At 41.6% G+C, this 13,468-nt stretch overlaps 1 protein-coding gene across 1 annotated transcript; it reads left to right on the forward strand.

Annotated features, from left to right (window-relative positions):
* The first annotated feature begins 1,048 nt into the window (after positions 1-1,048).
* LOC108437539 (interferon-induced protein 44-like) lies at positions 1,049-8,731 on the forward strand. The gene is made up of 7 exons (XM_017714694.2): positions 1,049-1,714; positions 1,805-1,856; positions 2,719-2,914; positions 3,160-3,312; positions 4,844-5,015; positions 5,494-5,594; positions 6,371-8,731. The coding sequence occupies exons 1-7, from the start codon at positions 1,153-1,155 to the stop codon at positions 6,602-6,604; spliced, it is 1,470 nt and encodes a 489-aa protein (XP_017570183.1). The 5' UTR covers positions 1,049-1,152; the 3' UTR covers positions 6,605-8,731.
* The last annotated feature ends 4,737 nt before the right edge of the window (positions 8,732-13,468 follow it).

Raw genomic sequence — 13,468 nt, forward strand, 5'->3', positions numbered from 1 at the left:
AGTGGTCACCAACCCTCGTCCTGGACATCTACTTTTCTGTAGAGTTTAGTTCCAAGCTGCATCTAACATGCTGTCCCTCCCTTTGACCTGATGCCAGTGCATCCGATGCAGCCAATCAGGGACCACTGATGAAATTTATTTGCTGAAGCAAGTGTGGCTGATTGTGAGAGGAACTGGACTCCACAGGAAAGCAGTTCTCCAGGACCAGGGCTGGTGACCACTGTTTCGGACCAATAGACATTTACCAGAACACAAATCCATTTGGAGTGAAGACCAACCTGCTTGGAGAGTCCTTCTCACTTAGAGTTGGTCCAGCGTGCAGGGACATGTGGATTTTCAGTCTCTTGAAATCTGATCCAGTGAAACTACTTATTACTACACAGATTAACATATTGAGCTCACCAGTTAGGTTTCTCACAATTTGTGGCCTCAGTATATTAATTCATGGCCTTAATATATTGATATGTGGCCTCAATATAGTAATTTGTGGCCTCAAACTAATAATTTGTAGCCTCAGTATATTATATTGTCACCTCGATATAGTGAATTGTGGCCTCAATATAGTAATTTGTGGCACCAATATAGTAACAATTGGCCTTAATATAGTAAACTGTGGCCTCAGTGTAGTTTTTGTGGTCTCAATATAGCAATTTGTAACCTTAATATAGTAATTTGTGGCCTCAATATAATCATTTATAGCCTCAGTATATTATTTTGTCACCTCAATATAGTGAATTGTGGCCTCAATATAATAGTTTTGGCATCAGTATATTAATTTGAAACCTCAGTATAATAAATTGTTGCCTCAATATAGTAATTCGTAGCCTCAGTATATTACATTGTGGGCTCAATGGTAATTTGTGGCCTCAATATAGTAAATGGTAGCCTCATTATATTAATTTGTAGCTTTAATATAGTAATTAGTGGCCTCAATATAGCTCACCTTATTAAAACTATGTGCTATTGTCACCTTAGACGTGAAACAAACTCTACTGAATGAAGAGCCGTTTGGGAGCCGAAAGTGTCGACTCTGAATGATCTGATTCACTGAAAAGACGCGCCCATCACTGCTCCACAGTCACGAGCTCGGGGGCGCGCTTGGCAAAGTGCGTTTACCAAAAAAGTTCCTCTTCTCTCGGATAACCTCCTCACATGGCTTCCATCGCGTCTTCCCTGGGCGATGAGAAGGAGAAGAGCCTGCAGAGCTTGTTCTCTCAGCCTGTTCGGTTCCACCTCCTCTATAAGAGCAGTCACCACGGAGCCCAGCTCAGCACGCTGCTCTCCAGCTTCGACACATCTGGGAAGTTCGTTCTTGTGGTGTTTCTCCAGACGGGGGAGGTCAGGGGAGGCTTCACGAGTAGATCTCTAAAGGTTGGAAGGAAGTTTGATGACGAGGAGGCTTTTGTGTTTGAAGTAAATAGGAGATCCAAACGCTTTCCTGCGCTGCGCTCCGCCAAAGCGGTCGAAGTCCACTTCACCGATTCAGGTCAGGCTATAGGATTTGGTCAGCAAGCAGGTTATAAGGGATCCGTTTTTGGCCAGCCGCTCTCCTCCACTTCAAGTCCAGTGGCTGTGTCCTTCGGAAAGTGCTTACGCGTGAACTCGGATAACCAGGTCATGTGTGTGGACATCGGCCCTGACGAGACGTACGGCTGCAGGTGGCCTGAGGAAACGAGCGCCCGCTGCGTGGATGTGGAGCTGCACCGTGTCCAGGGTCAGTGTATTCAGAAGTGAGGGTAGAGGCTTCTGTTCTCATTACCAGGAGCAGTGGCGCTCAGATGGATGCTTGTTTGTTTTCGTTTAGATGTGGGGGATCTCCTGCCCAGCCCTTGGAGAGAGGTGTCCTGGACTGATTGGTAGGTCAGGGATTATAATTGAATATGTAAATAGGATTGTCAGTGTTGAGTAAGTAACTGAGACCAGTCATTTTGATGATTAATCACATTTCTGGAGGTCAAATGATGAAAATGGACTATAATATGTGCACACACACACACACACACACACACACACACACACACACGTCTTCTAAGCCGTGTCATTGGGTGGAAGGCAGGATACACCCTGGACAGGTCGCCAGTCAATCACAGGGTATATATACACTCACCGGCCACTTTATTAGGTACAGTTCAGTTGCTTGTTAACACAAATAGCTAATCAGCCACAACTCAGTGCATTTAGGCATGTAGAGGTGGCTCAGACGTCAAGACCGAGCATCAGAATGGGGAAGAAAGGGGATTTAAGTGACTTTGAACGTGGCGTGGTTGTTGGTGCCAGACGGGCTGGTCTGAGTATTTCAGAAACTGCTGATCTGCTGGGATTTTCACACACAACCATCTCTAGGGTTTACAGAGAACGGTCCGAAAAAGAGGAAATATCCAGTGAGTCAGTTGTGTGGACGAAAATGCCTTGTTGATGTGAGAGGTCAGAGGAGAACGGACAGACTGGCAGATCTTTTACACTTCCTCACAACTACACTTGAGAGTGCTAGGCAACTGCTGAGAGGAGCACATTGTTGGGACAAGGTTTGAGGAGGCAGGGTGTTTATAAAGCTGATTAAGGTGTGAGTCCTTGGTAAAAGTGAGCGTGGAGCTCAAATGTGTTAAACTGACTTGAGAAATTAGTGGGTCTGCTCTGTTCTTAGTCTCAAGTTATCATTTGAAATTATGTAGCATAAATTAAATTTAACGTGATTAAAATGTCCCTTTTTTGCGGTAGGACCAGGCAGAGCCTGAGGCAGAATTTTGCCTCTTATAAGCTGGTGTTGGAGACTCTGCCGCGGGTGAGGGCTCTACTCTTGGGCCCAGTGGGTTCTGGGAAATCCAGCCTCGTTAACTCCATCAGATCCACTATCTACAGACGCATTGTACACCTGCCCAACGTCGGCACGGCAACGGGCAGTTTCACCAAGAAGGTATAATTATTTTTTTTTCATTCAAAATTTAGTTGTAGTGGTTTGATGTGAAAAGTGCACTGCAGAGAAACTTACAGACCCTTTTGTCTTTTTCTATTTAATGTTGATAATAAAACAGTGGAAAATCTGAAAAAATGGATCCTTTAACTTTTTTGGAATTTCCTTTAATCTTCAGTTGATAAAAGACTAAACGATAGAATAGGGAAGACTGGAACTTTCTCTCTCTTCTCTTTTCTGTCACCCAGCTGAAGTCGTACGATATTCGGGCAGAGAAAGGAGGTTCTCCGTCTGCGCTGAGTCTTTGTGATGTGATGGCCATTGGAGATGAAGACTTTGCTGGTCTCTCTTACTCCGACACGCTGGACATCATCAAGGGCCACGTTCCAGAAGGATACAAGGTACTCTCTCTGATACTTTAGCTGTATCAAGCCCTGTGGAAATTAGTCAAATGAGGTAAAATAACATATACATAGCATGATGAACTGCATTCCTCTTTTTTGCGATCAAATTTTTCATTTGTTTCCTGTTAATCAAGCAGCTCTTGATAACAACAACCACCTTTGAAGAGTAAAATGAATTATATTCCTCTTCTGTATGGAGTTATTTCCCTAAATTATCTTATTTGGAAAAGAATTGTTCACATTCTTTGCATTGCGCTTGGTGATGTAAGGCTTGGATGCAGCTGCTCGGCCATGGAAACCCATTCCATGAAGCTCTCTACGCTGTTCTTGAGCTGATCTTAAGGCCACATGAAGTTTGGAGGTCTGTAGTGATTGACGCTGCAGAAAGTTGGTGACCTCTGCCCACTATGCCCCTCAGCATCCGCTGACCACTCTCTGTCATTTTACGTGGCCGACCACTTCGTGGCTGAGTTGCTGTCGTTCCCAATCGCTTCCACTTTGTTATAATCCCACTGACAGTTGACTGTGGAATATTTAGTAGTGAGGAAATTTCACGACTGGACTTGCTGCACAGGTGGCGTCCGATCACGGTACCACGCTGGAACTCACTGAGCTCCTGAGAGTGACCCATTCTTTCACTAATGTCTGTAGAAGCAGTCTGCAGGCTTTTATATATATGGTGTCCTGCTTCACATGAAGTCAGACAGACTTTAATAAAGACTGAAAAATGATCTGAACGGGTTGCAAGAAGTTTTGAGAGTGTATTTATGCAAAGATGTTGGTGACTATTGACTTCTAGTATTTGTTAGCTAGCCTTATAGTGCCGATTTAAAACTAAAGAAGCACAATTTGGACACCAATCATGTCTTATTTGTTTGCAATTGGGGCAAGTGGAATGTTATGACTGAGCAGTCGTGGGCTGGAGGTTCAGAAACCAATCTAGCGACTGGAAGGTTGCCAGTTCGATCCCCTGAGCCGAAAGTACCTGATTGTGGTGCTCGCCAGCAAGACACCTAACCCTCAACTGCTCCCCAGGCGCTGCGGATAGAGCCGCCCATTGCTCTGGGCAAGTGTGCTCACTGCCCCCTAGTGTGTGTCTTCACTAGTGTGTATGTGGTGTTCCACTGCACAGATGGGTTAGACTGTGGAGGTGAATTTGCCCCATTGTAGGTCTGATAAGGGTCATTAATCTAATCTAAATATTAGGTAAATTAGATTTTTTTTACTAAGCCATTTGTTTAACTTTTATTTCACATGCTAATCATGTGAGATGTTTTCAAAATGACGTATATTAGTACCTGTTTTTCAGTAGTGATGCATCTACACGTACAGTCCATACAGTTCTTATCACAGTACGTAAATAACCTTGTCCAGGCTTTCATTTCTCACTCCTTTACCTGAAGAATAACATACGTTTGCGTTGCTTTCCTTGTATTTGTTAACTATTAAGTTTGAGGGTATAGTTAGCCTGGAAATTGAAGGTTTCCACCAGTTCCATCTGCCTCTTCGCTTTGTTGTGTTCCTCCAGTTCCAGAGTGATTTCCCCATCAATGATAAGATCAATGGCTATAGAGCAGCTCCAACCTTGAAGGACCAGATCCACTGCGTCCTGTTTGTGCTCGATGCCGCTAAAGTGACGTCCTACTCCAGCAGCCTGCGAACCTCCCTCAGGAGGCTCCACACCACTGTATCAGACCTGGGTAAGAGAGTTTATTCAGTACATGTGCCTCTGAAAGTTCACTGAGGAAAACAACAAAAAACGATCCACTGACTTTTTAATGCTCACGCAAAAGGCAGCCATTCTGGCTTAATCTACTCTTCTCCTTTTAAAAATCTGATTTCTCAGCGCTGCTGCCTCTGTTTTGATACAGCAAAGCTACACTATGCAAGTTAGTTTTGTTAAAACTGAAAAAAAAAGTAGCATTACTGAGTCAGGGGAATAAAAACCGGCTAAAATATGGGGAGGGTTCACTGCTGCGAGTCAACCGGTAAATCCTTGGGTTGGACACAGGTTTTTCAGACCATGTCACACGTCTTTATGTGTTAGCATCACTCACACAGGCTCAAAAAGGAGATTCAGCTTGATGTTTAGGTCTCAAATGCAAAATCATCCTCCAGTTTTAAGATTACATGATATGTTTTGATTTGACACGTTTTGAATCTTGTCATCCTCCACAGGTATCCCTCAGCTGATTTTGCTGACTCATGTGGACCAGGTGTGCTGCGCAGTGAAGGAGAGTATGATGTCTGTCTACTCCAGCCGAGTCGTGCAGGAGAAGGTACTGAACCAGTTCAACTTCTAGAGTAGTGTTGTAAGCAACAGAACATGGATTATGTGCAATTAAATTAGAGACGACACAGATACGGTTACAGGTATCAGTTTCAGGCCAACATCAATATGAGAAAATGCCGGATAGGATATGGAATGAAACATAAATCCTGTCCAGTCATGTAACAAATCTGTCCTGAAAGAGTGCTCACTCTCTGTGATCGTTAGCTGTGTAGTTGTAGTTCTTAAAAACAGCTCATTTTAAAGACGGGTAGGTAGTAACGGTTTATCAATAGTCTGGCTGAAGCCAAGTTGTTCGGCTGTTTGTGCGCCACGGTTATAACGTCTCGTTCATATACATCTTTCACAAATCGGGTAGATGCTAAAGGGTGTAAGAAATAAGGATTTTATCACCGTCATAGCTTTGGTTCCAGTTTGTTGGTTCTGTTCACTTTCAGAAATATTTTCAGATACAGAAGGACAAAAAAGCAACCCAGACATTTTCCTGAGCTTCTCTGAGATCAAGAGCCTGAAGAAATCATGAGCAAACCATTTTATCATAGGACACATTTAAACAAACCCATTCTTACTTATTCTTATTCTTACTTTTGTGGTCGTCTCTTCAAAGAACATCATGAATGCTGGAAACCGTTCAAATTTATATCTGTATGTCTGGTGTGAGAAATATTTCTTGTAGCATAACATCAAAATGTTTCATTCATAGCACACATCTGGTAACCCTTGTGTCAAAAATGATGAATATTAATGTGCATGTTACGCCTACAGATGCAGAAGGCAGCACAGCTGGTGGGGCTGCCATTGTCCTATGTGCTGCCAGTGAAGAACTACATTTCCCAGCTGTCAGTGGACCTCAACACTGACATCTTGCTCCTGAACGTAGTCAACAGCATCCTTCAGGCTGTGGATGACACGCTTGAAGACGAGTACCCTGGTGTCATCACAGGGCCTCTCCCCAAAGAGCAATTGCTTACACACAGAACAGAATTCCCCACCCTGTAAACAATCAGTCTTTCTACTTTCCAACCTGTGTTTCTGTTTATTAAAGAGAGTGATATTTTCCACAGTACATGTTCAGCATAAGAAATAACAGTAGCGATATGCAATTGGAAATAGCCAATTTATCAGTTAAATTTTGGCTGATCTGTGCTTATTTTTGATATAGCACCTTTTTAAATGTTACTTAAATGAACTTTTTGCCTTTGACAATACGATCTATTCAAAGTGGCAGTTTAGCCCATTAAAAAGTAAAAGATCCTCGTGATTTTGGAAAGTAATGTAATTGAAATAGTGTCTTTCATGGGTTCATTTACCCATGCAGAAATACTGTTTACGGCCAATTTGGCTGTAAATCAGAATCGGACATAAAAATTCATGCATCCTAAATTGCAAGTTTTACAAAAGAGGTCAAATAGAGCACAGAAGCTTTAAAATAATAGTTCATAGCAATTATGCCCAGTTGTATTTTTCGGTCTACAAGTCAATGTGGTGCCAAACTGTCTGCATGTTTCTGCTAAGTTGAGGTGCAACATTCAAGGTTCGCTTACAAGCAGCTTTAAGTGCCTGAAATGATGATTGTGTCCATGTCCAGCTTTCTGTAGAGGCCAAATGTCCAGAGGATAGTGGAAAACACAAATCGTTCTTCCTTCAGAGTGCGGGCCACCCTCAGCCGTCTCCAGTGTCTTAATGTAGTACAATATGCTGATTATTACCATGAGAAAAAATATTGGCGCATGTACAAGAACCCAGACTTGTACTGTCCCAGTATTCTGTTGGCCAGCTTTGGGGCCTATTAATAAAATTGCTTAAGCTGATTATGATTTGAATGAGTATGAATATTAACGGGATTCTGGACTACAGAAAGACAGTGATGTGAAAGTGATGTAATGACTATATACTAAAGCATCTAGACAGGCACAGACAGGTAGAGAGACTGAATTAATTGGACTGGAGTCATAGGCAGACTAGAAACCTTTCAGCAAGGCAGAACTAACCCAATAAGCTTTGGGTCCCGTCCACTGGGAGGCAACACCACACAAGCATAAAGAATGGAAAAACAGAGCAAGTGGAAAGAGATATATATGTTGATGTGTCTATCATCCATTGATGGAGAATGCTGTGTGAACTTAAAAGTCTATCTTGAATGCAAAAGCTTTGGAGGAGATCATAGCTCCCCAAAAAGGCTCCCAAAATACTCATATACTCATATAATATCCAATAAACAAAGAAAAGAAAAAACATTGTTCTAATATTACCCCCCCACCACCACCACCACTGTTACCCAGACTGGTCACAGATTCCTACTTTCGTTAGAGTTTTGACTGCAGTTCTCTCTTGAGAACTCTCGAAGCCCTGTCCAAAATTTAGATGTTAACATCCAAGTCGTATTCAGCAGTATACATACCACTGAGGACGTGGGAAGATATTTTTGGTCACAGATCCTTTAAAAGATATTTAAAAAGACTGATAGTGCTAGCCTGCACCTCATACATTGATCACAGAGTGCGCTACATGGGACAAATGTCATGTAAAACGGGATTCATAGACTCCAAAATCTGCTCACGCTGCTCATTAACCATCCCTGATAGCTACGCTCATGCCATGTGGTACTGTATGACCCATTAAACAGTTTTGGCAACCAATTACTGATCAATTAACCACACTATTTAATCAGCCCTCCCATTATCCCCATCAAGAGACATGTCAACAGTAAGATTAACGAAGAAAAACAATAGAATTCTTCTCATAGCGCTAACCATTGCCAAAAAAACCCTGAAAATCCAGGAGGACCACCAACCCCACTCTCTGGAAAAATGTATGATTTTTGTATGATCTTTCCAAAAAGAAATCATGGATTCTGTTTATATTTGGTTTCTTCTTTGCATTTGCAGTGATGAACTGTTTTCACAGACAGTGTTTTTCTGAAGTTTTCCTGAGCCCATGCAGTGATTTCCTCTACAGAGTCATGTCTGGTTTTAACGCTTTGCTGCCTGAGGGCTTAAAGATCATGGCCAGCAGATACTGATTTTTGGCCTTGTTCCTTACAGACAGATATTTCTCCAGATTCTCTGAATCTTATAATGATATGATGTACTGTAGATAATAAAAAAACAAAATGATGCTCTTTTACATTGAGAAATGTTATTCTTGAATTGTACTATTCACTTGTGTGGTCTTTCACAGAGTGGTGAACCCCTCCTCATCTTTATTTCTGAAGACTCAGCCTCACTGAGTTGCTCTTTTTGTATCCAATCATGTTATTAACACGCATACTAAGCTCATCACTTGTGAACATGTGCATTACTAAGTCAGTTCAATGAGCTTAATGATGATCTGAATTACTTGAATTAGTTTTAACATTCAGGAATATCAGGGTCACCGAAAGCCTTTTTCTAAGCCCACAAGAGAGAAGAAATACTTAAAATTTAGCCATATTTGGTAATTTCTGCCTGTTTCATCAGCGTTTACATTGGTGGCAGTTGCGAAACTTTCTGAGTCAGGTTGCATTATCTTGCTATAAAGATAAGATATAAATTTTTTGCAGTTAATGACTGGTGGCTTTTATAAAAGTGGAAGTTGGGAAAGGAGTATTGGGTAAATAGACTGTCACCACTTTAACGTGGCAGTTGTGTATGTGTGTGTCTGTTGGTTCCTCCTTGCTTATGAACTCAGAAGATCAGCTTTGTCCAGAGCGCATAATTAAATTTATGAATGAAATATAGATAAATGCATAACATGGGTATTAGGGTGATGAGACGGAGATGGGTGAATGGTAGGGGTGAGTGGATGATGAGACAGGACCCCTCACAATTGGTAGTGGTATGGGAATTGGTGGGGTATAAGGATGAGAAGACAGGACAGGTTCACTGGCAGAGGTATGAGGATGAGGAGACAGGACATGTTAATTGGTTGAGATGGGGAGACAGGGCTGGCTCACTGGAAGGGGTATTAGGAAGGGGAGACAGGGCTGGTTCATTGGTAGGGGTATTAGGAAGGGGAGACAGGGCTGGTTCATTGGTAGGGGTATTGGGATGGGGAAACAGGGCTGGTTCATTGGTGGGTGAATGTGGCTGGGGAGACTGGGCTGGTTCATTGATAGGGATATTGGGATGGGGAGAGTGCTAAGGAAAGCAAAATGAGATTACTTAATAAGGACATAAATCAGAGGTTATACAACTGTCTAAAATTATAAAATCTCTACAACAACTGTTCACATGTTAAAGAGGTTTGCCTTGTATCTAAAGGACAATGAACTCAATATAAATATCATATAGTATAATATAAATTTTCTCGAATCACTTTTAACTTTTTTACTTAGAATATTGGAAGTCACAGGAATCATCTCTCTAACCACACAAGAGAGAAGGAAAGAGAAGAGAAACAGAGGTTATTTTACAGTTATAATGGTTTCTAAAAGCACACAGTCGTTCTCAGTCAGGATGCATGTTCTTGCAGTAAAGATCCATAATTTTGTAGTTCATGACTGGTGGCGGTTATACCTGGGGAAGGAAAGAGGACGTTGAGAAGGGAGCATGGGGTAAACATGGTGGCACCCCTATAATGCAACAGTTGTGTGCTTGTGTCCATTGGATCCTCTTTACTTCTGAAGTCAAAAAGTCAGCTTTGTCCAGAGGGCTCTGCTCAGTTGAGGTTTGGGGATGAAGGAACAGGATTTGTTCATTGGTTGGGGTTTGGAGATGAAGGAACAGGATTTGTTCATTGGTTGGGGTTTGGAGATGAAGGAACAGGATTTGTTCATTGGTTGAGGTTTGGGGATGAAGGAACAGGATTTGTTCATTGGTTGGGGTTTGGGGATGAAGGAACAGGATTTGTTCATTGGTTGAGGTTTGGGGATGAAGGAACAGGATTTGTTCATTGGTTGAGGTTTGGGGATGAAGGAACAGGATTTGTTCATTGGTTGAGGTTTGGGGATGAAGGAACAGGATTTGTTCATTGGTTGGGGTTTGGGGATGAAGGAACAGGATTTGTTCATTGGTTGGGGTTTGGGGATGAAGGAACAGGATTTGTTCATTGGTTGGGGTTTGGGGATGAAGGAACAGGATTTGTTCATTCGTAGGGGTTTGGGGATGAAGGGACAGTACTGGTTCATTGGTAGGGGTATGGGGATAAAGGGACATGACTGGGGTATGGGCATGAGGAGACATGACTAGTTCATTGGTTGGGGTTTTGGGATGAGAGGACAGGCCTGGGGTATGGGGATGAGGAGACAGTACTAGTTTGTTGGTTGGGGTATGAGGATGAAGGGACAAGACTGGGGTATAGGGATGAGGGGATTGGACTTGTTTATTGGTAGGGGTATTGGGGTCAGGGGACAGGACTGGGGTACGAGTATTAGGAGACAGGACTAGTTTGTTGGTTGGGGTATGAGGATGAAGGGACAGGACTGAGGTATGGGGATGAAGGGATTTGACTGGTTTATTGGTAGGGGTATGAGGATAAATGATATATTAATGAGGAACCATGGCAGCTACACACCGTCCATCTCAGAGCTCTCGCTCGTCTGATGGAGGTACGGCAGCAGAAGAGGGACATAGTCTGCAGTGATTTCACGGCAAGAAAAGAACAGCTCCCTAAAAATAATTGTAAGCTTTTTTTAAAAATAAAAATACAAAAAATAACTTAAAAAATAAAAACTTTTTACAATTGTTCTGAACCCTTTTTACAAAAATGGAGTCATTTTGGTGAAACTCAATATTTTATCAACTGTTTACTTAAAACTCCGTTGCACAGGCACAAACTAGCAGACTTGAAGTACTCGTACTTCACACGGTGGTTACATAAAGTTGCTTAATCCTTCTGACTAATAATTCTAATTTTAGAAGAAAGGAAAATAACTTAATTACTAAAGGAATAGAAAAGACATTTCTTACTATGTACATACGATTACTCCAAACACAAAACTAACAGTTCTACTTCAAGAGAGGGAAAACAAGAGTTTTTACAGTTGTAACAGCTTCTCAAAGCACACAGTCATAGTTCTTTAGCAATTTCTGTTGGTTAATCAACCTTTACATTGGTCACAGTTATGAAATGTTCTCAGGGTGATTTTGCAGTTTATAACTGTGTCATACTTCCAGATAGAAAGATGAACAGTGTATGAGGGTTTGGGGGCTTGGTTCCTCCTTGCTTCTGAAGTGAAAAAGCTTTGTTTCCAGAGGGTTCCATTCAGTTTATCATTAAAAATAGCTGGATACACTACAAGGATATGGAGATAAGGATAAAAAAAAAGCTCTACATAGAACCATGAACCCTCAAAGAACTCTTTGCATGATTAATGGATTCTTGGCATCTTGAGAAGGTTTTCAGACTGATGTAGAATGTGCTGTAGATGGTTCTATATAGGATGTATTTGAAAAGGGTTCTATACAGCACCAAAAAGGGTTCTTGAACTGTTACGGTGTCAAGCTTGTATCAACAGAGTAATCTTTTTTTGCTTTGGTGCTATGTAGAACCCTATAGAAACTGGCAGAAATGTTCTTTATATTGGTTCCAGTTTATTTTAACTTAAAGATCAACCAAACATGTAATTTGATCAGGGGCAATTAACTTTTGCCTGTGTTTACAACTGCGTTACAACTGGTACACATTCATAATTTAAAACAGGCGTGTCCAACTGGGTTCCTTTTGGGCCACAGCTCTGCAGAGATTCAAAGTGAAGTCTGCAGTGCTGTGGCCTGCGAGGACTGGAGTCTAACATATGTGCTAAAATATTGCATTTTTCTTCGCATTTTAGAGCATAATTTCCATTTATTTGCTAAATTTGACATTTTGGGAAAAAAATAAAACATACAGTCCATAACCATAACATAACATCTATGCCATTTCTTTTGAACAGGTCACATTTTGTGTTAAATTTTTCATGTTAATTTCAGCAAATAAACAGTTTGCATTAGAATGTTCTGACGTGTGTAGAACTCTGTAGAAGTTTTTTTTTTTCTTAGAAAATCAACAAACAAAATGTTATTTAACAAGTGGCACCCAAACTTTTGTCTTGCTATGTAATGAATTATTATTAGTAGTAGTATTAGTAGTAGTAGACATGGTAGTGGTTATATGATAATTAACACAATATTTTCTAGTGAACAAAATCCTGATTATCGATAATATCACCCCCACCGCCCACCTGCCTGCCTGCCTTCCTACCTGCCTGCCTCTCTCTCTCCGTCTCTCTCTCTCACTCTGTCTCTCCGTCTCTCTCTCTCTCTCTCTCTCTCTCTCTCTCTCTCTCTCTCTCTCTCTGTCTCTCTCTCTCTCTGCCTGTCTCTCTCTCTCTCTCTATTGCTCTGTCTCTTTCTCTCTCTCTCTCTCTCTTTCTCTCTCTCTCTCTCTGTCTCTCTCTCTCTCTGTCTCTGTCTCTCTCTCTCTCTCTCTCTCTCTCTCTGTCTGTCTCTCTCTCTCTCCATCTCTCTTTCTCTCTCTCTCTCCGTCTCTCCATCTCTCTTTCTCTCTCTCTCTCCGTCTCTCTGTCTCTCTCTGTCTCTCTCTCTCTCCGTCTCTCTCTCTCTCTCTGTCTCTCTGTCTCTCTCTGTCTCGCTGTCTCTCTCTCTCTCCATCTCTCTCTCTCGACCCCAGTTTCCCAACAGATTTTGCAAGCACTGTAATGATAAATGAGTCCTCTCTAATTCTCTCTTTTTCCAAAGTGGAGATCATTGCCTTTTACACCTCGCCATCGGATCACTTCTCCATCATCAGCAATATCCGATTTCATCGTACTGTTTATGTTTGTAAAAAATGCTATAGGAGATTAGAATCAACACAAATAAACATTAATGCAGTAAAAAAAAACATTTGTTGTTAGCCAGAAAAACAAAGGTTTGGTTCTAGATAATGTTCTGAGGTTCTAAA

This window comes from Pygocentrus nattereri, chromosome 4, assembly GCF_015220715.1.
Source record: "Pygocentrus nattereri isolate fPygNat1 chromosome 4, fPygNat1.pri, whole genome shotgun sequence".
Taxonomy (NCBI): domain Eukaryota; kingdom Metazoa; phylum Chordata; class Actinopteri; order Characiformes; family Serrasalmidae; genus Pygocentrus; species Pygocentrus nattereri.

Bases quoted from the DNA above. Each gene is read 5' to 3' on its own strand.
- LOC108437539 (XM_017714694.2), top strand. From the start codon at position 1,153: ATGGCTTCCATCGCGTCTTCCCTGGGCGATGAGAAGGAGAAGAGCCTG. The intron at 1,857-2,718 runs GTAGGTCAGGGA...TTTTTGCGGTAG, and splicing joins GAGGTGTCCTGGACTGATTG to GACCAGGCAGAGCCTGAGGC. The intron at 5,016-5,493 runs GTAAGAGAGTTT...CATCCTCCACAG, and splicing joins CACCACTGTATCAGACCTGG to GTATCCCTCAGCTGATTTTG.